We start from the raw sequence: 25,687 nt of genomic DNA, 5'->3' as shown, positions 1-25,687 counted from the left end.
TTGAAACATGTTTTTCAAAGGTTGTAATTTTAATGCTCTCATTTGATCTGTTGTAGGTACTAGTACAGGGATAGAGACAGCGATCTTACAGACAGTTTAGTGTGAGCATCTTAACTGAGGTGGAATATTAGATTCTTCTGAATCATTTTGTGACAAGAAACCTTCCCTTCTTGTAGTCTACAGCTGTGAGTGAGATCACCATTGTGATACAACTGGTGTACAGTTGCCTTTTGTGGATTGCTTCACTTGTGGGGTGCTGAGACGATTTTCAAGGGATATAAATAATTCACCTATTCCCACATTACAGTGGAGGTGCACAGGAATTTCTGTATCGGATTCAGCTGCAAGTTTAAATTACTTATCCAAGAGGTCATAGTTGCTTGGGATAAAAACTGATACTGTAAAATAACTTGTCTTTGCTTTGCCCTTTGAACAAAAGGTGTTGTCTTGAATACCACAGTGTACCATATCATACCAGGTTGTACCACACTGTACCAGGTTGTGCCATATCATACCAAGTTGAACCATTGGGCATTGTATCAGGTTAAACAGAGGTGTAGCAGGTTGAACCAAGTTTGGGGTTGTACCACATCATACCAGGTTGTACCATACCGTACTAGGTTGTACCACATCATACCAGATTACAATCATGAGGAAGATAAAGTTGAAGGACAATGATTTCTCCCTGTTTGACAATGATATATCTCCCAATGAGTATGAATTCTTCCAGAAACATAAGGAGGCTTTCAGGAGGATGTGGATTGATCAGGCAAGACTCTTGTATTATTATCAAGTTTCATTTCAGTTAAAATGGGTTTCAAGTTTTCTTAGGTGTTTGGGAAAGTAGTGCTTATGCTAACTGCTCTATTTTGGTAATGTTAGCTGATTATAAAAGTGAAGACAGTGACTGATTTGTAATGAGGGCAGTATTAAAAAGCAAAAAAAAAAAAAAAAACAGTTTTCTTTTGACTATGAGGAAAAATTATAACTTTGTAACTTTCTTTCTTTGAAATATTTTAAGCAACTAATGCTGTTTTTTTTCTCTTGAATTGTAACTTCCTGTTTTAAATATTAACTTCTTGTTTTGATTGTAGAATGTACTTTCACTTTAGGGTGAAATATTTCAACCAACTAATGCTAATTTTTTTCTGTTGAATTGTAACTTCCTGTTTTAAAGTTAACTTCTTGTTTTGACTGTAGAATGTACTTTCACTTCAGGGTAAAAAATTTTGGCTTCGCTTTGTGATCACGTTCCAATCATTTTCTGTACATTATGGAGTAATAAGGGAGTTTCCAGGCAAACAAGATAACTATCATGAATTTATAGAAGAGGCCTTTCGGTACATCACAGAACACTATTGTGAAGGTGAGGTGTTTCTTGGCAGCTTCAAATCGGGGGGATTACCCCAGTCAAAAGTTTACAACAAGGTACTTTTACTCTACTATTATGTAGGCAGTATGACACTGGCCAAATAGGTAATAGTATGCTTTTTATGTTTGGAATAGGAATAATTTACATCAATTTAAATGTTATTGACTTATATATAAAAGGGAAGGCCAAAATGGAAACTTTTTTTTTTTTTTTTTTTTAATATACTAAATGAGCTATTATATGTAGATTTTATTATCTTCCTATTTCAGGAAAAGCCAACATGGCGAGAAATCTAGTTTTAGATGTGGTGGTGGTGGCACAGCACAGGCATTCACTGCAGTTCTTAGAATCGAAGTCATATGGTAAGTCCTGTCTTGTCTGTTTTTAATGGGGAAACTTTAAACTATTATGGTGGTGACACTCTTTGATTGTTCGGAATAGTAAATGGACTTAGGAGATGGAGAAAACTGTTCTCGTTAAGTTTCACTTGAAACAGAATTCATTCCCTTTCAAGACTGATTTTTTGCTTTATACTGGGGGTTGTTAAAATTTTTTATGTCTTCTGTGAAGCCTTTGTCTATTATTATCATTGAACGATGAAAAGATGACTACAAAGAGGTATTATTAGTTACCTAAGGTAGACTATTTAATTGTAAGTAAAGAACCCTGGCCTTCTTATTATACACTATTTCCTGAATATATATGTATTGTCTTATATTATAAAGTTTTCTTATAATTATACTAGCTCTCTCCTTCATTTTAAGTTGTATCCCCTCTATCTTTCAGCCAAGGATCCATTTTTCAACAAGGATACAAGGTAATTGGAACCCTTTATTACCATTGTGATCAGGCATGTCTGATCCAGCTGGCCAGAAGTAGATAAATAAATAAATAAATGAATAATATATTAGATATTCACCAAAAACATTTAATGTCACGGACTGTTAAATGGGGGTGATCTTCTTTGCTGTCCTTCATGAAGATGATGATAAATAACACTTGACTTTAAAGTTTTTTATCAGATAGGCCAATTTAAAAATTTTAAAGAATAGAATAAGCATCGAGAAATTAGTTTCACACAGTTTTAGTTTCTTAATTCTAATGAGGATATATTGTACTTCCTATTTCAGGGATGTTTTTCGGAGACTCTTTGGTTCTCCTGGGGATAAAACCTCCTATGTAAAGGTAAGTGCCTTCTCTGTTAGATGTACATTTTTATGTACAGACACAGATGTGTCTGTACATATTGCCATCACCTGCGTCTGTCGTTGCCGTCGCCATCGCCGTCGCCGATGCCGGCGCCGTGCACTTTCCTTGTAAACATGATAAGTGGAGGGCAGTTTTACTTTTTGGCTTTATATTTACAGAGCTGATGAATATTCATAAAACGCAGGTCAAGTTCGAAAATCAGCATGATCGGGCCATTATTGTATAAGTTATGCTGTTTTCTTCACTTTTCAGCGTATATGCAACCCTGTAAACACATTTTAAGGAAAACCGTTAGGCCTGTTGTCATGAAACTCACAGGAATAATCAATTTTACTAAAACACAGGTCAAGTTCTAAAATCGGCTTGATTGGGCCACTATTTTAGTAGTTATGCTGTTTTTTTCATTTTTCAGCATATATGCAACACCGTAAACACAATATAAGAAAAACAGATGGGCCAATTGTCATTAAACTCACAGGAGTGGTCAATCTTACTAAAACGCAGGTTGAGTTCGAAAATCAGCATAATCGGGGCATTATTTTAGAAGTTATACTGTTTTTTCACATTTCCTCAGATTCAACTCTTAGGCAATGTTAACAGTCTCATTACTGAACTAATAAGATATGTAGAAATGTTTGTTTGACATTTCCTGCATCTTTACAATATTGTTTGTTGATTATGTAAAAATGATGGTAAACTTGTTATCGTGTATTGTGTAATAAAGTGTCAAAAATGGAAATAAACTCATATCATTGCAGTTTGTCAGATTCAATCATTTACTATGTTCAGAATCTTAGAATGGAGGAAATTGGACATTTAACACTGTTGTATTGATATTTTTCCCATCTCATCAATTTTCTTAGTTGATCGTATAAAAATGGCAGTAACCTGTTAATTTTGTTTTATGTTAAAAAAATTGTTAAAAATGAAAAAAAAAAAAAAACATTTCAGAACATTGTTATTTTGTTTACATTTTGGCATTTTCAAGTTGTGACTTTGAAGTTCCATGGGCCTGAAGACCTTTGCTAGTCACATTTTCTGAATATCCATGATACTAATATTATATTTTTAAAAATTGGTGGTCATTATGCTGTTAAACATTATGTAATATTGCATCAAATTTTGAAAAAAAACTATTTTGGGCACTGCTCCCATGATGACCATTTAAGAAAAACCATGTCACTTACTGTTCTCAAACAGTACAGTAAATATGTACAGATGTGTTTGTACATATTGCCATCACCTGCGTCTGTCGTGGCCGTCGCTGTCGCCAGCGCCGGCGCCGTGCACTTTCCTTGTAAACATGATAAGTGGAGGGCAGTTTTACTTTTTGGCTTTATATTTACAGAGCTGATGAATATTCATAAAACGCAGGTCAAGTTCGAAAATCAGCATGATCGGGCCATTATTGTATAAGTTATGCTGTTTTCTTCACTTTTCAGCGTATATGCAACCCTGTAAACACATTTTAAGGAAAACCGTTAGGCCTGTTGTCATGAAACTCACAGGAATAATCAATTTTACTAAAACACAGGTCAAGTTCGAAAATCGGCTTGATCGGGCCACTATTTTAGTAGTTATGCTGTTTTTTCACATTTCCTCAGATTCAGTTCTTAGGCAATATTAACAAAAAAACTATTTTGGCCACTGCTCCCATGATGACCATTTAAGAAAAACCATGTCACTTACTGTTTTTAAACTTACAGGAAAGAAACATGGGATTAAAATACAGCTTCAGTAGGCAATACAGTCTGTTTGGTAATTCTTACTGCCAGTTAAACAGTTTTTTTGTGAAAATTTAATTTTTCACATATTGGCATTTCCAAGGTGTGACTTTGAAGTTCCACAGGCTTGAAGACCCATGCTAGTCACATTTTCTGAAAATCCATGATACGTATATTTTGTTATTAAAGATTGACGTACATCATGCTGTTAAGCATTATGTAATATGTCATCAGAATAGAAGAAAACACAATTTTGGGTGCTGCTGCCATGATGACCATTATGGGAAAATCATGTTACTTATGATTGCCAAACTTTCATAAAAGAAATACAGGACCAAAATGCAGCCTGAGTTGGAAAAGCAGTCTAATTGGCTTCTTTTTCTGGAAGTTATACATTTTCAAATTGTGAACTTGTTACACATTTTACTTACATTGGTATTACCTGTTGAGCATAATTAAAATTTGATGTTGAATTTGCAGTTTAACATAATGTACTTTTGCATCAGAATTGACAGTAGCCTATTTTGTGGATCGTTATTTCCTGTTTTTTGTCTGTACATTTGACAGCTTTGCTGCCTTGTTCTTTTTTATTCATAAATGAAAAAGAGTAGTATGTTATTCAGAATTCAGAGCATTTTCTCAGTTTAGTCAGTTTGCAGTGTCTGATATTACATGATGATGTCTGATATTACAACCAAGGACTTGTTTTGTGTGTTGAGATTGTATTGTGACGTGGTTGTTAAAGTTTATTATGTGATAAATGTGATATTCAGACATGATTTTTCCCCTATTAAATCAGAAATCCAATTTTTTCTGGGTGGTTTACCAATCCTAAGCGGACCCCAGACCCTTGGTCATAAGCCCACCAAGACATTTCCAGCTTCTTTTTATGTACAGACACAGATGTGTCTGTACATATAGCCATCATCTGCGTCTGTCGTCGCCGTCGTCGCCGTCGTGCACTTTTACCGATAACACAATAAGTGGAACACCTTTTTTGCTTTTGGCTTGAAACTTACAGAACTGGTGAATATTCCTAATTCGCAGGTCAAGTTCGAAAATCAGCATGATCGGGCCATTTTTAGGGAAGTTATGCTGTTTTTTCACTTTTTTCAGCATATATGCAGCACCGATAACACGATAAGTGGAAAACCATTTTACTTTTTGGCTTGAAACTTACAAAACTGATGAATATTCATAATCCGCAGGTCAAGTTCGAAAATCAGCATGATCGGGTCATTTTTAGGGAAGTTACGCTGTTTTTTCACTTTTCTCAGCATTTATGCAACACCGATAACATAATAAGTGAAAAAACATTTTACCTTTTGGCTTGAAACTAACAGAACTGATGGATATTCATAATACGCAGGTCAAGTTCGAATATCAGCATGATCGGGCCTTTATTTTAGAAGTTATGCTGTTTTTTCACATTTCCTCAGATTCAATTATTAGGCATGTTAACAGTCTCATTATTTAACTAATAAGATACGTAAAAGTGTTTGTTTGATATTTCCTGCATCTTTACAACATTGTTAATTGATTGTGTAAAAATGATGGTAAACTTGTTATCGTGTATTGTGTAATAAAGTGTCAAAAATGGTAATAAACTCATCATTGCAGTTTGTCAGATTCAATCATCCACTATGTTCAGAAACTCAGAATGGAGGAAATTGGACATTAAACACTGTTTTATTGATATTTTTCCCATCTCATCAATTTTCTTAGTTGGTCATATAAAAATGGCAACAAACTGTTTATTTTGTTTTATGTTAAAAAAATGTTAAAAATGTAAATTAAACCCATTTCAGAACAGTGCTGTCTTGTTTACATTTTGGCATTTTTAAGATGTGACTTTGAAGTTTCATGAGCCTGCAGACCTTTGCTAATCACATTTTCTGAATATCCATGATACTAATATTTTATTATTAAAAATTGATGGTCATTATGCTGTTAAACATTATGTAATATTGCGTCAAACTTTGAAGAAACCCCTATTTTGGGCACTGCTCCCATGATGGCCATTTAAGAAAAACCATGTCACTTACTGTTTTCAAACTTACAGGAAAGAAATATAGGGCTAAAATACAGCTTCAGTAGGCAATGCAGTCTGTTTGGTAATTGTTTCTGGCAGTTAAACAGTTTTTTGTGAAAATTTAATTTTTCACATATTGGCATTTTCAAGGTGTGACTTTGAAGTTCCATGAGCCTGCAGACCTTTGCTAGTCACGTTTTCTGAATGTTCATGTTACTAATATTCTATTATTAAAAATTGATGGTCATTATGCTGTTAAACATTATGTAATATTGCATCAAAATTTGAAGAAACCCCTATTTTGGGCACTGCTCCCATGATGACCATTTAAGAAAAACCATGTCACTTACTGTTTTCAAACTTACAGGAAAGAAACATGGGTCTAAAATACAGCTTCAGTAGGCAATGCAGTCTGTTTGGTAATTTTTTCTGGCAGTTAAACAGTTTTTTGTGAAAATTTAATTTTTTAAATATTGGCATTTTCAAGGTGTGACTTTGAAGTTCCATGAGCCTGCAGACCTTTGCTAGTCACGTTTTCTGAATGTTCATGTGACTAATATTCCATTATTAAAAATTGATGGTCATTATGCTGTTAAACATTATGTAATATTGCATCAAAATTTGAAGAAACCCCTATTTTGGGCACTGCTCTCATAATGACCATTTAACAAAAATCATGTCAATTACCGTTCTCAAACTTACAGGAAAGAAACATGGGTCTAAAATACAGCTTCAGTTGGCAATGCAGTCTGTTTGGTAATTTTTTCTGGCAGTTAAACAGTTTTTTGTGAAAATTTAATTTCTCACTTATCGGCATTTTCAAGGTGTGACTTTGAAGTTCCATGATCCTGAAGACCTTTGCTTGTCACGTTTTCTGAATGTCCATGTTACTAATATTCTATTATTAAAAATTGATGGTCATTATGCTGTTAAGCATTATGTAATATTGCATCAAAATAGAAGAAAACACAATTTTTGGTGCTGCTGCTATGATGAGCATTATGGGAAAACCGTGTTATGACTGTCAAACCTTTAAAAAAGAAACACAGGACTAAAATGCAGAATGAGTTGGAAAAGCAGTCTAATTGGCTTCTTTTTCTGGAAGTTATACATTTGAATGAAATATTCATTATCTTTTTGGCATATTCATTGTGGGACTCGGAGCTCCCATGGACATGAAGCCGAATGGTAATCAAATTTTCTACATGTCCATGCTATTTATTGTCAATAATCAAGATTTATATAGCACGCAAGGACTATATAGGTGTATTAAAAGTCAAAGAAAAGGCATGTGTTTTTCACTGGATCTTGGTTTATTCACATGGATTCACAAGACACGTAAAAACTAAAAAAAAGAAGAAAAGAAAAAGAAAATTACAACAATGTACTTACTAAGGGTTATTTACGTGTTCAAATTTACTTACTCAAAAAACTTATACATTTCAATAATCACCAATAATAAATAACTAATCATCAATAATCAATAATAATCAATAAACAGTATTAAAACTCACCATTTCTGCCATTCCTTTAAACTATAAATTTCAAGTAGAAATAACTGATTCAAAAGTAAGAGTACTATGTGTTTCTCCTACGGAGACACTGTGATGAATGAAACAAAGTGCAAAACTCATGAGGCACCACCCTGAATGAAAACTTGTCATTTATGTAAATGAATGCATTAGATGAGCCGGACATCAGGCTCCTCAATCACAACAAAAGTAAACTAAACCTTACATACCGGCCACCGAAAGGCGATTTAATCAAGATTCAAAATAGCCTTTCTAATCAAATATAAACACTATTTAATTTACTCAAAAAATGTCCTTTAAAGTCATTGTCACTTAAATGCATTGCACATTAAACAAAATTTCCTTCCAATAAACACAGTTTTCGCACATCACGGCGAAAGCGTCCCTTGGCTGTTTTAACAATCACCTGGCGCACATGTCCGTATTTATCAGGAAAAGTTTCCTCTATCAGTCCTTTAGGCCACTGGCCGCGAAAGGCATTTTCATCAATAAGTAAAACAAAGTCACCTTTTTCAAAGTTCTTTGCTGGTCGGAGCCATTTCTGACGTTCTTGAAGCACTGGTAGGTATTCTTTAATCCATCGCTGCCAGAATTGGTCTGCAATTAACTGCGCGTGTTTCCACTGTTCATTATATTGATCACGTTCTGTGAAATTGTCAGCGGGCAAACAGGGATTCGAACGCAGCAACAGTAGTTGGTTTGGTGACAAAGTTTCTAGTTCGTAATAATGGTCTGCTTTGCGGATCAACGGACGATCATTCATGATTTTCTCAACTTCAGCAAGTACAGTAATTAATGTTTCGTCATCCACCAATCTATTTCCCAAGACTGAACGCATGATTTTCCGCACTGATCTGATTAAACGCTCCCATACGCCACCTGCGTGGCTTGCACTTGGAGGGTTGAAATGCCACTGAATGTTGCGTTGTAAAAGAGAATCACTGATTTTTTCTTGATTCCACTGCTGTAAAATGCGTTTTAGATCTGCTTCAGCACCTCTGAAATTAGTCCCGTTGTCACTGAAAATTTCACACGGCGGTCCTCGCCGACTAATGAAACGCAAAACTGCTTGAATGAACGAGTCTGATGACAGATTATATGATATCTCCAAATGAACTGCTCTAGTCGCCATGCACGTAAAAATGCAACCATAATGCTTATTTGTTCGTCTTCCGCATTTCACTAACAGTGGTCCAAAGTAGTCGACACCTACTGAATGAAATGGTGGCTTCCCTGGTGTCACACGACTTCTTGGAAGTGGGGCCATAACTTGAGTACTGGGAACTGCATTCCATCTGCGGCACACCATGCACTTGCGAATGACTTTTTTCACTGTTGACAATCCACGCGTTATCCAAAATTCTTGACGTATCACAGATAACACGTGATATGCTCCCACATGTCCTTCCTTAATGTGATAATGTCGCACAATGATTTCAGTGACGTGATGATCATGCGGTAGAATTTTCGGGTGTTTCTGTGAGGTAGATATCGCTGCATTCTGGAGACGTCCTCCTACACAAAGAATCCCTTCAATTTTGATCGGAGATAGCTTGCACAATGGGCTCACGTATCCCTTGGAATCGGGTTTTTTGGTCATTGCAGATGATACAACGTTGCACTCTTTGGGAAATGATTTTGCTTGTACATACATCACAATGGCATCAGTAGCAAGCGCGATTTCCTGTACTGTTAATGGTCCATTGTTTCTATTTACTGTCAATTGTCTCACGCGGGACAGTAAGTAGCGTTTGAAACGCAAAATCCAGGCAACTGATTTCTGTAAAGTATACCACGATGAGAAATGATGCAACAATCGCTCTACACCGTCCGATACTTCCGTCGACGTAGTGACGTGTATCTGAGCTGATTTACGTTTCACTTCTCTGTCATTTTCTGGAATTTCATGTAGATTATCTGGTTGTTTCGGCCAATGTATCTCGGGCTGATACAAGAAAGCTGGGCCATGTAACCAACGCTTTATGTCATCACCGTTATCACTTCTGAGCTGTATTCCTCTGGAAGCGTAATCTGCCGGGTTCTGTTCTGAATCAACATGATACCACTGCGATGGGGATGAAACATCATGTATAATTTGTAGACGATTGGCAACAAAAACATGGAATCTGGTCGCGGAATTCCGAATATACTGGAGCACAATCGTAGAATCTGTCCAGAAAACAACACGATGAATGGGCAGTTGTAGCTCCTCCATCATTTGTTTGTGAACTTTCGCAGACAATGTAGCTGCTGTTAGCTCCATTCGAGGAACAGTCACTGTTTTCAGAGCCGCAACACGTGATTTCCCCATGACAATGGTGCAAGATACTTGCTGGTTAATATCAACAAATCGCAAGTAGGAAACAATGCCGTAGCCGGATAACGAGGCATCTGAAAAATGGTGAAGTTCAATGGACTGAATATCTGCTAATTGAGCTGATTTGTAGCATCTTGGGACTTCAATTCTTTGTAAATTGTCCAATCCTTCTCTCCACTGTGTCCATGCATTAAGATCCTCTGCAGGTAAGTCACTGTCCCACGCAATGCCTTCCCGACACAATTCTTGGAGTATCTGTTTAGGTTTGAGAATAAGTGGCGCTGCAAAACCCAGTGGATCATATATAGATGCAATAAATGACAAAATACCTCTGCGGGTATTCTTTACATCCCTTTCACGGACGCAGTATCCAAATGTATCCTTTTCTATGTTCCACTGTACGCCTAACGCATGTTCTATCGGCTGTTTGTCAAAGTTTACATTTCTGACCGACGGTGCTTGCTCCGCAGTGGGCACACTGGATAGAACTTCCTCCTGGTTCGATATCCACTTGGTCAGATGAAATCCACCTTTCTGCAGTAATGAGGTGAGTTGAGTGATCATCCTCTTAGCTTCATCGACAGTCTCTACAGACTTTAAGCAATCGTCAACATAGAAGTTTCTGTAGACAGTTTCAACGGTCTGGAAATCAAAGTCCTTTCCATGATCTTCTGCATTTTTGAGAAGAGCGTAGACTGTACAACTTGCAGAGGAAGTAGCGCCAAACACGTGGACTAGCATTTGGTATTCTTCTGGTTGTTTGCTGAGATCTCCTGCCGGCCACCATAGGAATCGTAAGGCGTCACGATCATCAGGGTGCACTCTCACTTGATGATACATTTGCTCAATATCAGCAACAATGGCTATCTTCTCCTGGCGGAATCTAAGGAGAACTCCAATGAGTGAATTGGTCAAATCCGGACCCTGTAACAAGGAATCATTCAGCGAAACGCCTGCATATTTCGCTGCACAATCGAAGACAACTCTAATTTTGGACTTCTTTGAATTGATCACAGGGTGATGAGGTAAGTACCAAACAGAATTGCTGTTGTTATGCAGATTTCTGTGGTCAATCTTCTGAGCGTGTCCTTTATCAATATACTCCTGGAGAGCTTGAGTATACTTCTCTCGTAGTTTTTCGTCACGCTGTAAACGTCTTTTGAGCAGATTCAAGCGCTTTTCAGCTGCTGGCTTATTATTGGGTAAGAGCTCGTCTGACTTCCAAGGAAGGGAAACTTGGTAATGTCCTTCAACAAATACTACGGACTCATCCATGATCCTCTTCGCTTTCTTATCTTCTAACGACATGCATTGGCTGTTGCTAACTGAAGATTCACTGAATTCACTGTTGTAAATCTTGCTTAGTTGGGTAGAAATAGAATCGCAGCCTCTCAGAGAATTGTCACATCCGAGTACCTGGTCTGCGTGAATGAAATTAACCGTGACGTCACCATCATTTGGTCTTTTCATGGGACCTAATATAGTCCATCCTAAAATCGTTCGGATCGCGTACGGTTGTTTCTTATCTCCTCGCCTCTCTTCTATGCGCCAATGAGCTTCAGGGTGATCATTACCGATGAGAATGGTAACTGTTTTGTCATCTAGCTCTGGCAGTTGGACATCTTTCAAATGGCTCCACTCTGAAATGTCCTCATTGTTTGGAATGTTCTTTTCACAGATGGGTAGTCTGTCGGTCGTCCAAACTTGATCTAGAATCAATCCTTGCTGGCTATTGATAGCTTTCACTTCTAGCTGTACTTCTTGCCCTTGGTTTACGCAACTTTCATCGTTAACTGTACTGACACTGTACTGGATAGGTTTCCCTCTGACACCTAACTTTTCAGCTAAACTGTGTAAACATAAACTGTGATCAGATCCATTATCTAAAAATGCATAAGTTTCAATAATCGGTCCACCATTGCCGCCGCTCACGGTCACTGGGACAATCTGTAGACTGATTCTTTTTCCTGTCGCTACCGCAGCACTCTGGACTGCAACTACGGGGTCAGTAACAACAGACGTAGCGTTGGCACCAGGCTCACGTTGCAGTGCGGGGCTGTTGGCAGGTACACAGGGTGGGTGTAGTAACGCGTGATGTCGCTTGCCACATCCAGGGACTTGACACAATTGTTTCCATTGACACGTTCTCGCAGTGTGCGGAGGGTTGGACTGAAGACAATTGAAACACAGTTTGTTTTCCGACACAAAATTTCTCCTATCGCTGTAATTCATTCTAGCAAATTTGAAACATTGCTTGATAGTATGATTTCCAGAGCAAAACACACACGGGTCTCTCTGGACTGACGATGGCTGGGACTTGTTGGAGTTACTGTTGCTTTTCTCGGCAGGATGAACGTTAGTGGCTAGGGTTGTAGTTTTATAGGACGAGTTATGACAACTGACCTTCGACTTAGGTTTCACATCCGGCTTGGATCCTACCAATTGTCCGAATCTTGTGTTGGCAATCTGTACCATTTCCTCCAGGTAATCTGCGAGATCCTTGAACTTGACCTCAATCCACTGATTAAACAATTTCCCGGAACGTTTGGCCCATCCAGCTTGGAAATATTGCGGTAATCGCCGGACCACTTTTTCCAGAGTATCCATAGAATTCAAATCTTCATAGTATCCCATCTTGGATGCTGTCATTTGGCACGTAGTCATGTCTCTTGAGAGCTTGGAGAGTCGTGTAACGTCTGACGCTTTAATGGGAGGACCTGTTACTATTTTCTCCAACATAGCTTTGATGATGATGTGTTTTTGTCCGAAATGAGTCTGTAATATGTTTCTAGCTTGGAAATAACCTTCCTCTGGTTCAAGTATGACACAGCTTTTTATGGCTTCTTTGGCTTCACCTGTGCAGTACTGTATGAGGTATGACAGTTTACTTCTAAAGTCTGGTACTCTTTGTTCAATATTAGTCTCAAAGTTTCTTATGAAAGTCGGGTATGATACGGGATCACCATTGAAATACAAGTACTCACGTTTGGGCATTTCTTGGTTCAGTGTGATTTCTTGTAAAGCTCGTTGTTGTTGTTGAAGTAAGTGTGCTACTTGGTCATTCATGGTAAGTTGACGTTGTTGCTCTATGGTAGACGTGCCAGTTGACTGTGCTGTCATCGGTGTATATTCTGTTGCATGGGGGTTAAATGTCAACGCTGGATCTGTATGGGATGGCACACTGTACGGTTGCTGTAGCTGTGACGGTTGTGACGACTGGGCTGCCGTAGGGAACTGCTGTGGTTGATTTGTCCTTGACATCGGTTTCGGTTGAGTGGGCTCCGTCTCATATGACACTCCTAATTGCTGAAGCTGTTGCGTTGAATGCGGGTGATGTGCATTCATGCGTGACCGCTGTTGCTCACTCTGCTGTTGCTGTTGTGCACTGATATGTTGATGAGAAACATGATCGGAATTTGTCAGATTATGTGCATCAATAGTATCAACGTTACCTTCTTCCATGGAATTAAAGTAGCGGTCAATCGTGAAGTTGTGTTCCGATAAAGATGCGTCTTCCTGAATTTCAGCCTCAATTTCCCGCCGTCTCACCTGGGCTCGTAGGGAAAGCATTCTCATTTCGTCTTTTAGCTCTTGCTCACGATACCGACGCCTTAGTGCGGTTTCCGCTTCTTCGAATTCCAACTGAGCATTAGCCATAGCAAGCGCTGCTTTCGTCCTTTGGGATTCCGATGCCGAACGTAAACTGTTGGTTCTGAATCGTCTATGGGATAGTCCGAAATCTTGTAAGCTGCCGTGGTACGCCATGATGGAAATTTCCGTGGGATGATTGAGAAATGTTTTTACTTTATATAGCACGCAAGGACTATATAGGTGTATTAAAAGTCAAAGAAAAGGCATGTGTTTTTCACTGGATCTTGGTTTATTCACATGGATTCACAAGACACGTAAAAACTAAAAAAAAGAAGAAAAGAAAAAGAAAATTACAACAATGTACTTACTAAGGGTTATTTACGTGTTCAAATTTACTTACTCAAAAAACTTATACATTTCAATAATCACCAATAATAAATAACTAATCATCAATAATCAATAATAATCAATAAACAGTATTAAAACTCACCATTTCTGCCATTCCTTTAAACTATAAATTTCAAGTAGAAATAACTGATTCAAAAGTAAGAGTACTATGTGTTTCTCCTACGGAGACACTGTGATGAATGAAACAAAGTGCAAAACTCATGAGGCACCACCCTGAATGAAAACTTGTCATTTATGTAAATGAATGCATTAGATGAGCCGGACATCAGGCTCCTCAATCACAACAAAAGTAAACTAAACCTTACAAGATTGGTGATAATTATTCTATAATTTATTATGTAATGTTACATCAAAATTGACAACAATATTTTTGCATTGCTACTGCAAACATTATGAAAAGAAAACTGTGTTACTTATTATTATGTACAGACACAGATGTGTCTGTACATATAGCCGTCATCTGCGTCTGTCGTCGCCGTTGCCGTCGTTGCCGTCGTCGCCGTGCACTTTTACCGATAACACGATAAGTGGAAAATTGTTTTTTTATGTACAGACACAGATGTGTCTGTACATATAGCCATCATCTGCGTCTGTCGTCGCTGTCGGGGCCGTCGTCGCCGTCGTGCACTTTTACCGATAACACGATAAGTGGAAAACTGTTTTTTATTTCAGCTTGAAACTAACAGAATTGATAAATATTCATAATACGCAGGTCAAGTTCGAAAATCAGCATGATCGGGTGACTTATAGGGAATTTATGCTGTTTTTTCACTTTTTTAGCATATATGCAGCACCGATAACACGATAAGTAGAAAACCATTTTACTTTTTGGCTTGAAACTTACGAAACTGGTGAATATTCATAATCCGCAGGTCAAGTTCGAAAATCAGCATGATCGGGCCATTTTTAGGGGAGTTATGCTATTTTTTCACTTTTTTCAACATATATGCAACACTGATAACATGATAAGTGAAAAATCATTTTACCTTTTGGCTTGAAACTTGCAGAACTAATGGATATTCATATTACGCAGGTCAAGTTCGAAAATCAGCATGATCGGGTCACTATTAGGGAATTTATGTTGTTTTTTCACTTTTTTTCAGCATATATGCAGCACCGATAACACGATAAGTGGAAAACCATTTTACCTTTTGGCTTTAAACTTACAGAACTGATGAATATTCATAATACGCAGGTCAAGTTCGAAAATCAGCATGATCGGGTCACTTTTAGGGAATTTATGCTGTTTTTTTCACTTTTTTCAGCATATATGCAGCACCGATAACACGATAAGTGGAAAACCATTTTACCTTTTGACTTGAAACTTACAGAACTGATAAATATTTATAATACGCAGGTCAAGTTCGAAAATCAGCATGATTGGGCCATTTTTAGGGAATTTATGCTGTTTTTTCACTATTTTCAATATAAATGCAACACTGATAACACAATATAAGAAAAACGGATTGGCCAATTGTAATTATATTCACAGGAGTGGTCAATCTTACTAAAACGAAGGTTGAGTTCGAAAATCAGCATAATCGGGACATTATTTTAGAAGTTATACTGTTTTTTCACATTTCCTCAGATTCAATTATTAGGCATGTTAACAGTCTCATTATTTAACTAATAAGATGCCTAAAAGTGTTTGTTTGATATTTCCTGCATCTTTACAACATTGTTAGTTGATTATGTAAAAAACATGGTAAACTTGTTATCATGTATTGTGTAATAAAGTGTCAAAAATGGAAATAAACTCATATCATTGCAGTTTGTCAGATTCAATCATCCACTATGTTCAGAATCTCAGAATGGAGGAAATTGGACATTTAACACTGTTCTATTGATACTTTTCCCATCTCATCAATTTTCTTAGTTGGTCATATAAAAATGGCAGTAAAATGTTTATTTTGTTTTATGTTAAAAAAGTGTTAAAAATGGAAATAAACCCATTTCAGAACAGTGCTGTCTTGTTTACATTTTGGCATTTTCAAGGTGTGACTTTGAAGTTCCAAGGGCCTGAAGACCTTTGCTCGTCGCATTTTCTGAATATCTGTGATACAAATATTTTATAATTAAAAATTGATGGTCATTAAGCTGTTAAACATTATGTAATATTGCATCAAAATTTGAAGAAACCCCTATTTTGGACACTGCTTCCATGATGACCATTTAAGGAAAATCATGTCACTTACTGTTCTCAAACTTACAGGAAAGAAACATGGGACTAAAATACAGCTTCAGTAGGCAATGCAGTCTGTTTGGTATTTTTTTTTTTTTTTTTTTGGCAGTTAAACAGTTTTTTGTGAAAATTTAATTTTTCACTTATTTGCATCTTTATTTTCTGTTTTTTTGTCTGTACATTTGACAGCTTTGCTGCCTTGTTTACAATCCAAAATCATGCTTTTTATGTACAGACACAGATGTGTCTGTACATATTGCCATCACCTGCGTCTGTCGTCGCCGATGGCGATGCCGATGGCGATGCCGGCGCCGTGCACTTTCCTTGTAAACACGATAAGTGGAGGGCAGTTTTACTTTTTGGCTTTATATTTACAGAGCTGATGAATATTCATAAAACGCAGGTCAAGTTCGAAAATCAGCATGATCGGGCCATTATTGTAGAAGTTATGCTGTTTTTTCACTTTTCAGCATATTTTTCACATTTCCTCAGATTCAATTCTTAGGCATGTTAACAGTCTCATTATTAAACTAATAAGATACGTAAAAGTGTTTGTTTGACATTTCCTGCATCTTTACAACATTGTTAGTTGATTTTGTAAAAATGATGGTAAACTTGTTATTGTGTATTGTGTAATAAAGTTTAAAAAATGGAAATAAACTCATATCATTGCAGTTTGTCAGATTCAATCATTCACTATGTTCAGAATCTCAGAATGGAAGAAATTGGACATTTAACACTGCTCTGTTGATATTTTTCCCATCTCATCAATTTTCTTAGTTGATCGTATAAAAATGGCAGTAAACTGTTTATTTTGTTTTATGTTAAAAAAATTGTTAAAAATGAAAAAAAAAACATTTCAGAACAGTGCTGTCTTTGTTTACATTTTGGCATTTTCAAGTTGTGACTTTGAAGTTCCATGGGCCTGAAGACCTTTGCTAGTCACATTTTCTGAATATCCATGATACTAATATTTTATTATTAAAAATTGATGGTCATTATGCTGTTAAACATTATGTAATATTGCATCAAAATCTGAAAAAACCTATTTTGGGCACTGCTCCCATGATGACCATTTAAGAAAAACCATGTCACTTACTGTTCTCAAACAGTACAGTAAATAAGTACAGATGTGTCTGTACATATTGCCATCACCTGCATCTGTCGTCGTCGCCGTCACTGTCGCCGTCACTGTCGCCGGCGCCGTGCACTTTCCTTGTAAACACGATAAGTGGAAGGCAGTTTTACTTTTTGGCTTTATATTTACAGAGCTGATGAATATTCATAAAATGCAGGTCAAGTTCGAAAATCAGCATGATCAGGCCATTATTGAGGAAGTTATGCTATTTTTTCACTTTTCAGCATATATGCAACACTGTAAACACATTTCAAGGAAAATCGATAGGCCTGTTGTCATGAAACTCACAGGAGTAATCGATCTTACTATAACACAGGTCAAGTTCGAAAATCGGCATGATAGGGCCACTACTTTGGTAGTTATGCTGTTTTTTCATTTTTCAGCATATATGCAACACTGTAAACACAATATACGAAAAACAGATAGGCCAATTGTCATTAAACTCACAGGAGTGGTCATTTTTGCTAAAACGCAGGTTGAGTTCAAAAATCAGCATAATCGGGCCATTATTTTAAAGTTATGCTGTTTTTTCACATTTCCTCAGATTAAATTTTTAGGCATGTTAACAGTTTCAATTTTTAATTAATAAGATACGTAAAAGTGTTTGTTTGGCATTTCCTGCATCTTTACAACATCATTACTTGATTATGTAAAAATGATGGTAAACTTGTTATCGTGTATTGTGTAATAAAGTTTAAAAAATGGAAATAAACTCATATCATTGCAGTTTGTCAGATTCAATCATTCACTATGTTCAGAATCTCAGAATGGAAGAAATTGGACATTTAATGCTGCTCTATTAATATTTTTCCCATCTCATCAATTTTCTTAGTTGATCATATAAAAACTGTAGTAAACTGTTAATTTTGTTTTATGTTAGAAATTGTTAAAACTGGGAAAAAAATTTCAGAACATTGCTGTCTTGTTTCCATTTTGGCATTTTCAAGTTGTGACTTTGAAGTTCCATGGGCCTGAAGACCTTTGCTAGTCACATTTTCTGAATATCCATAATACTGATATTTTATTATTAAAATTGATGGTCATTATGCTGTTAAATATTATGAAATATTGCATCAAAATTTGAAAAAAAAAAACTATTTTGGGCACTGCTCCCTTGATGAACATTAAAAAAAAAATGTCACTTACTGTTCTCAAACTTACAGGAAAGAAACATGGGACTAAAATACAGCTTCAGTAGGCAATGCAGTCTGTTTGGTAATTCTTACTGCCAGTTAAACGTTTTTGTTTTTGTTTTTTTTGGTGAAAATTTAATTTTTCACATATTTTCAAGGTGTGACTTTGAAGTTCCACGGGCTTGAAGACCCATGCTAGTCACATTTTCTGAAAATCCATGATACGTATATTGTATTATTAAAAATTAACGGTCATTATGCTGTTAACCATTATGTAATATGGCATCAGAATAGAAGAAAACACAATTTTGGGTGCTGCTGCCATGATGACCATTATGGGAAAACCATGTTACTTATGATTGCCAAACTTTCAAAAAAGAAAAAGAAAAAAAAAATACAGGACTAAAATGCAGAGTTGGAAAAGCAGTCTAATTGGCTTCTTTTTCTGGAAGTTATACATTTTCAAAGTGTGAACTTGTTACACATTTTACTTACATTGGTATTACCTGTTGAGCATAATTAAAATTTGATGTTGAATTTGCAGTTTAACATAATGTACTTTTGCATCAGAATTGACAGTAGCCTATTTTGTGGATCGTTATTTCCTGTTTTTTGTCTGTACATTCGACAGCTTTGCTGCCTTGTTAATTTTACCAAGCACTTAAAAGACATAACAAATGTTCATATGAAATATGTATATTTCACAATAAATACATTTTAATCAACTCGTAGAAATATAATATTTTCTATTTTACCACAAAAATGGCAGTGATAGCAATAAATCTGAAATATTGCTTGCCATGTGACCTCCATGGAAAGCTTTACTCTTTTTAGAAAACTTTTTAGAAAAAAAACAGGTACTACTAGTAACTTTGAATGTAGAATTGGAGTCATTAACCATTTGTAAATATGAGAAAATTGCTGTTTACCCCAGGAAAATTCATTTTTTGGCCAAAATGAACAGTTGTTATCCCTTTAAACGCATGTTTAAATGTTTAGTTTGATGGTATATTTCTCAACTAAGCCAGATTAGAGAGATCAATTGATCATTCCAGCTCCATCGGTTTCATCAAATTCAACTTCATGAAATATGCATTTAATGTTTATTTTCTTACCTTTTTCCAGGTTTATTTTTTGCTTCCACTTTACATCAAATTTGGTGGTTCTGTTTGCCATTGTCTGCGGCGCTGGCTGGACGCTCCCGAGACAGATCCAATGGACGATACATACTGGACTCCCCCCAAAAGTGAATCAAATTACTATAAATATGTTGGACAAAAAGAAAAACCTCAAACGGAGGTAGATCATGGAAGATTAGTACCAGTGAAACCTAAATATGGACTGCATAGTTGTTACTTTTTTCCTGATAATTATGACATTGATGTAGAATGTTACGTACAGGAACGCCTTAATGGAGCGTACAACAAGCCCTTATTTGTGCTAGATTGGGCTCATGGGGATCCGCGATTTTACAAGGATCCTGAAAATCCTCTTTACGACCCCACAGCACAACGGGGCACGGACTGGAGAGATAGAATAATGTTTCCTGATTACTATTATTTTCGGGAATATGTCCACAGAAAGTTTGGACCTGCAACAGATGTTGACAATCTTCTTGCATACGATTTTAATGCAAGTCGTCTAAGTGGTAACCCAGAAATGCGCACAGCAGAACAGTTGCTTCGAAATGCAGCTGAATTAGAAAGGAGACGTTTATTTGAACGTATTCAGCATGGGCAAACATATGAGGATTATAAAAATCAAAAAATACTTAAGGAAAAGGAGAGAATGAAAGAAAAAATCAAGAAAGAAGAAGCTGCAAAACGTAAAGCGGCAAAAAAGGAAAAAAAGAAACAGGCAAAATTAGCTCAAGAATCTGAAAAAAATAAAGTACCATGTGTTTCCTCAGGTGATGACACCACTTCACCAAAACAAGATGACAAAGGCGGGAACCCACCTATATCATCCAATCAGATTGGAGAAGCACCGGTCCGAAAGGACTGGAGCAATCCAACTCCAGAGGAAATTAGACGTTTCGATGCCATTGCCAAAGATCTGTTTGTGACACCTGAGAACGGTGAGCCGTACATGGTCATTGTGGGTCAGGATCCATTCAGTGATGAGCCCGACCCCAGCGGACCATGTGCGATGAAGTTGAGCAAGAAAGTGAATAAGGAAACGGGAGTCATGGAAATCAATGTGGAGAAGACTACTAGTAGTGGAACTGTAAATGTAAGGATTTACTTCTTTATTTATTTATTTATTTATTTATTTATTTATTTTGTATAGTGGTAAGATTTTTTAGAGATTGAATGTTTTGAAAAGTTTCAAGATTATTAACTTTTCATGGTTAATGATGATTTGCACTTTCAAATATATATTGACTTCTGCCAAAGTAAATGTTAATATATTAACGAACATTTATTTATTTATTTATTTATTTATTTATTTATTTTCTTTCAGGAAAAACATGTCAAATATTTTAACAAGGAAACTTTCCAAATGTACAAGCCCTCTGAGGTGCCAGAGGAGATGAAAAAGAAATACGGGGAACCAGCCAGTGAATCCTTTAGACTGCGCGGGGACCTCGACTACAAGATGGTGTCTCAGCTTCAGCAGCTGGATCTCAACATTCCCCAGGAGAAACCGCACACGGCTGTGTTCAAGACCGGCCCGAGTAAAGATGAGGAAGATGAGAAAAAGTATGGAAGGAAAAAGAAGCAGCAGTCTGGCGGAGTTAATATTACCATGACCTTCAACACGGAGGATAAGACTGTTAATACACCGGAGAGAAAGAAAGCTTTCACTGAGGGTAAGATCTTATGGTGAACGTGGATACAGGGCTGAGGGGATTGTTAGATCTATGAATCAAAAATGCATAATATTGAAATGACAGGTGTTGGAATCGAGGCTTAATGTGGAAAGATACTGATTTTTCTAACCCCAAATTCTAACTTGCATTTGTGCATGTTATTGTAACTATATGTATTCATTTGTTTGTTTTTTCGAATTGTATAGTTAACTCGCAGTTTTAGAGTGCATGAATTTATTTAAATCATAACTAGTATATATGTTTACCATAAATCTCGGCATACAGTCAAGCTGATCCACAAAATGTGTGTAGTATAGTATCCTTATACAAAAAGTATGTGTAGTAAATAAATCACAATTGATCTCATAATATCTCAGACCTGTTAATTAAACTCAGACCTGTCAGTTAAGCTGTCTTTGTCCTGTTAATTCAGAAATCCTTGATCTGCTAATTAAGCATCCCTGACCTTTCAGTAAAGATTTTTCTGACCTATTATTAATTTAGCTGTCTCTGACCTGTTAGTTAAGCTTTTTTTGACCTGTTAATTCAGTCGTCTGTAGCCATAGCATCTCTGATCTGACCTGTTAATTAAGCTTTTTCTGACCTGTTAATTTAGCCGTCTCTGACCTGATGAAGAACAACATGCAGGAGCCTGTCGACTTGCCCAAGGCATTACTGAACAGGGTGGAGCAGTCCACACGCAGAGAGCAGGCCAGGGAGAGACTGAGGAAGAAACAAAACCAGAAACAAATGAAAGACTTGAAGGACAAGATAGAGGATTGCAAACAGGTGGGTGTGGATGGGTGGGTGGGTGAGAGGGGTATTTGCATGTGTGTGTGTGCATGCGTGTGTGTGTGTGTGTGTGTGTGTGTGTGTGTGTGTGTGTGTGTGTGTTTGTTTCATAGAGACAGGAAGGAACAAAATTGGATAGCAAATTAAATAGCTAAAAGAATAGAGAAGATCTAAGAAAAGTGTGTGTCTCTCTCGCTATGTGAGTGCGTGTGTTTGTGTGTGTGTTGCAGAGTGATTTGAGAGATTGAGGAAGGCACAGAGCTGAAAAGCAGTTGAAAGACCTGAAGGAAAACAGTTTTCAGATAGGTTTGTGTGTGTGTGTGTGTGTGTGTGTCTCTGTCTTTCTGTTTGTGTGTGTGTGTGTGTTTGCACAATAGTGCCAGTTTGTCCATACTTTTTTTTATGTCCATTAATTTTGGTGAATAATTTTGTGTGCCCTGAATTTAGAGAAACCAAGGGTATCAAATTTTTTGCACTAACTAACTTTTCTTGCAGAAAATAGCTGAAGAAGAGAGGGAGAAAGCCTCTGAAAAGGATTCAGAAAGCAAGGAATTGGAAGATGAAGATGTGGAAAGCCAAGATTTGGAGCAGGATGCCTCACCAGATGATGAAGCAGTCAAAATGAGAAAGGTATACCAGACATTTTTGTAGTGTTACATTTATATTAAAATTATAATGGAAAATCATGATGAACTTTGATAATTAGATCATGTGAAAAAGCACATTTGTGTTCGTGTGTAATCTAAATTTATATAATGGTCTGAAAGAATGTGATGCCTTGGTATAAAAAATAACTAAGTCTGAATAACCACCTCGAAAGAAATGTTCCAAGTTTGTGATAAAATTTTTCCAGTTAAATTTGGAAAATGTACAGCTTGTTAGTAAATGTTGTATGATACAATCTTAATTCTTTTCAAATCATGTATGTTATTTTTGTAATGCTGTGTACTATTTTATTATGTATTGCACTGCACTTAACAACATTGTTGTTTAACTCTAAGGCCACACTGGAGGCGGCTGAGAAAGTCTACAAGGAAGAACAGAAGTTGAGAAAAAAGAAGAAAAAAGAGAGACAGAAACAGAGGAAAAAGTAAGTGGCAGGGGAGTGTTTCCATACATAGATTAACAGAAATATCATGGGGAGGGGAGGGGAGAGGGGGAGTTCGGGGTTCACGTCATGATAGCAAGGGCTGTGCTGCCATACTTATAAACTCTTGTAGAGTTGTGACAATTGATAGCCTTATAGTAAGAAATGCAATTGTGAGAAACCTTTTATACTGAGTCTTGTCTCATATTAATCATTAAAACCATGGAAATATAATGAAAGCTACGATAGTAACCTGCATGATTTTAACCGTATTACCAAAGAAGACTTATTACTGAGTTTTTGTTAATACCTGTACATACAAGTCATGGCGAAATAATAACAAGATTTTCGCTGCTATGTGTAAAACATGAGTTTTGCTATACTGTGCCCCCAATCCTGCTATTACTTAATTTACAGAACCAAAGCAGAGGGACAGCCAACTGAAGGTGGCGATGCCTGTGGCAGCAGTGGACAAGGGTCAAGAGTGGACGATGGCCAGACAGCCAAGGACAATGACCAGTCCGTAGAGGACAGTGACTCAGAGGAGGGTAGTGGGTCAGAGGCGGGTGGGGGTGTGGGTGGGGCTGACCAGCAGGTAGGGGAGGATGGACAGGGGGATGGACAGAAGATGGGAAAGAAGAAAAAGAAGAAAGAAAAAGATGAGGTGATTTTTTGGATTTTTATTCATAAAAAAGGTTTCATTCACAATTTTTCACTTTGATAAGCATAGCTGTATGTTGTGATGGTTTATGTTTATAAGACAAATTATATTGAATTACTTATGGGATTACTAATGTGAACAGAAAGAGAGATAAGATCAAAAGTGTGACTAGAGATCAGGGACCTTTCCTGACCATAAACACACATAGTAATTAGAGCTGGCCCTCGCTGATCACACTCTGACCTGTTTCAGGCTGTAATGACACTGGACGAAGACACCAAGCAGGAACTGGTCAGCAAGATACTGGACAAGGCAGAGAAGGAGAAGGAGGAAGGAAACGTCATCCAGTTCATCCGCCACATGACAGAGGCAGGTCAGCTGCTCATGACGGGGAAGGTTGACCCGAATAACCCAGCAGAAGTGGTGGATTATGAGGCAAAGTACACTGACGACCCCAAGCCTAAGTTGGAGTCCACAGTTGGGGAAAAGGAGAGCAAAGAAGGTAAACACACAGTGAAAGGGTGTAGATTTACTTATATGCTGTTCTCTTTTGATTAATTTGATTATACATACATTTATATAGTTTATATGATAAACCAAACAGAGGCTTGTTGAAGCATTCTCTACAATTATTTTTATAAGACAGTACGAAAGTACAACCACTGATTTTTTTTTCAGTAAAAGAAAAAGAAAGAGAAGTGACCTCAGAGTCCTCTGAAGTAGCTGAGGATGCCAGCAATGTGAGGAGCAACTCCCCGAGGACCAGCTCCCCTAACTCTGAGGAAGAGAAGAGGAAGAATGCCAGAAAAGAGTGTGCAAGCTGTGGGAACAGGGAACAGACTGCCAAGACATACAAGAAATGCCAGAAGTAAGTGATTTCTAAACTATTTTAAAGAGCAAAAATGTTCAGTAGTTGGATCATAGATGAAAATTATCAAAGTATGAAAGTTTTTCGGCTTGTGCTTGATAATTTTCATCTATTTTAATTAGTATTAGAAGGTTAGAACTATTAATAACAGACGTGGTTTATTTTCCAATTTAAAAATAGAAATCGGCTTTCTTCTTGTTGGTTTGCCCCCTCAAGAAGCCCCCAGACCCCTGATCAGAGAGTCATGCACCAAGCTTTTTTTTTTTTTTTTTTTTTTTTTTGTCAACCCAAAGTCATATCTCTAACAAGCATAAAGTGAAAGATTCTTAGGTGTCCTACTAAAACTGGTTGCATTTAAAATGCAATTGATGATCAGATTTAGTTGCTAGTCAGCTGACTGTTCTTTCTGTGTTGTTTTCCACAGATGTAAGCAGGAGAATGTGAAGAATGCAAGATACTACTGTGGTAGGGAGTGCCAAGGTAAGGAACATACATTACATATCTCAGTTTGCAACAGGTATTGATGGTATTGTTTGTTGTATGGTATCATTACCTGTTTTGCAACATTTCAACTGAAATTCCAACTTTGAAGCAGCTGATGATGGTGATTATTCATGTGTTATATGATATTCACCTTTTCTTTTTTAGTGAAAGATTGGAAAATAAAGCACAAGGTGGAACACAAGGAATCCCTGCTGGAGTGAAGAAAGTGTTCATGGCAGTTCAGTGCTGCAATGAAGGACCTGTAACATGTTCTGGACAGGATTCTGATGGAGATTCATCTGTGTTGTCTGTTGGCAACTTATAAGCTTAAACCTTTTCACTTTCT

At 37.0% G+C, this 25,687-nt stretch overlaps 2 protein-coding genes across 3 annotated transcripts in view; one reads left to right on the top strand and one right to left on the bottom strand.

The window, feature by feature from the left end:
- The window catches only part of LOC106173595 (uncharacterized), a 26,687-nt gene extending 1,000 nt beyond the window's left edge, over nucleotides 1-25,687 (top strand). For both annotated transcript variants that reach the window (XM_013554764.2, XM_087014609.1), the window contains exons 2-16: nucleotides 57-769; nucleotides 1,219-1,366; nucleotides 1,642-1,734; nucleotides 2,159-2,189; nucleotides 2,503-2,557; nucleotides 19,764-20,870; nucleotides 21,102-21,450; nucleotides 22,067-22,239; nucleotides 22,738-22,872; nucleotides 23,244-23,332; nucleotides 23,747-23,993; nucleotides 24,243-24,492; nucleotides 24,669-24,858; nucleotides 25,283-25,338; nucleotides 25,507-25,687. In XM_013554764.2, coding sequence (XP_013410218.2) covers nucleotides 650-769; nucleotides 1,219-1,366; nucleotides 1,642-1,734; nucleotides 2,159-2,189; nucleotides 2,503-2,557; nucleotides 19,764-20,870; nucleotides 21,102-21,450; nucleotides 22,067-22,239; nucleotides 22,738-22,872; nucleotides 23,244-23,332; nucleotides 23,747-23,993; nucleotides 24,243-24,492; nucleotides 24,669-24,858; nucleotides 25,283-25,338; nucleotides 25,507-25,562 — 3,099 coding nt within the window. In that variant the 5' untranslated portion in view covers nucleotides 57-649 and the 3' untranslated portion in view covers nucleotides 25,563-25,687. The remainder of the gene's footprint in view (nucleotides 1-56; nucleotides 770-1,218; nucleotides 1,367-1,641; nucleotides 1,735-2,158; nucleotides 2,190-2,502; nucleotides 2,558-19,763; nucleotides 20,871-21,101; nucleotides 21,451-22,066; nucleotides 22,240-22,737; nucleotides 22,873-23,243; nucleotides 23,333-23,746; nucleotides 23,994-24,242; nucleotides 24,493-24,668; nucleotides 24,859-25,282; nucleotides 25,339-25,506) is intronic.
- LOC147761142 (uncharacterized) lies at nucleotides 7,630-14,491 on the bottom strand. The gene is made up of 3 exons (XM_087015058.1): nucleotides 14,268-14,491; nucleotides 7,852-14,098; nucleotides 7,630-7,682 (listed from the first exon to the last, which is right to left on the bottom strand). The coding sequence occupies exon 2, from the start codon at nucleotides 13,949-13,951 to the stop codon at nucleotides 8,198-8,200; it is 5,754 nt and encodes a 1,917-aa protein (XP_086871184.1). The 5' UTR covers nucleotides 13,952-14,098; nucleotides 14,268-14,491; the 3' UTR covers nucleotides 7,630-7,682; nucleotides 7,852-8,197.

This window comes from Lingula anatina, chromosome 6, assembly GCF_051362555.1.
Source record: "Lingula anatina isolate TDL-2025a chromosome 6, LinAna3.0, whole genome shotgun sequence".
In the NCBI taxonomy this organism is placed as follows: Eukaryota; Metazoa; Brachiopoda; class Lingulata; order Lingulida; family Lingulidae; genus Lingula; species Lingula anatina.
Note: the sequence above shows the minus strand (reverse complement) of the source record. Positions and strands in the feature narration are given on the sequence as shown.

What these genes read in the sequence shown, in the direction of transcription:
- LOC147761142 (XM_087015058.1), bottom strand. Translation starts at nt 13,951, where the DNA reads ATGGCGTACCACGGCAGCTTACAAGATTTCGGACTATCCCATAGACGA.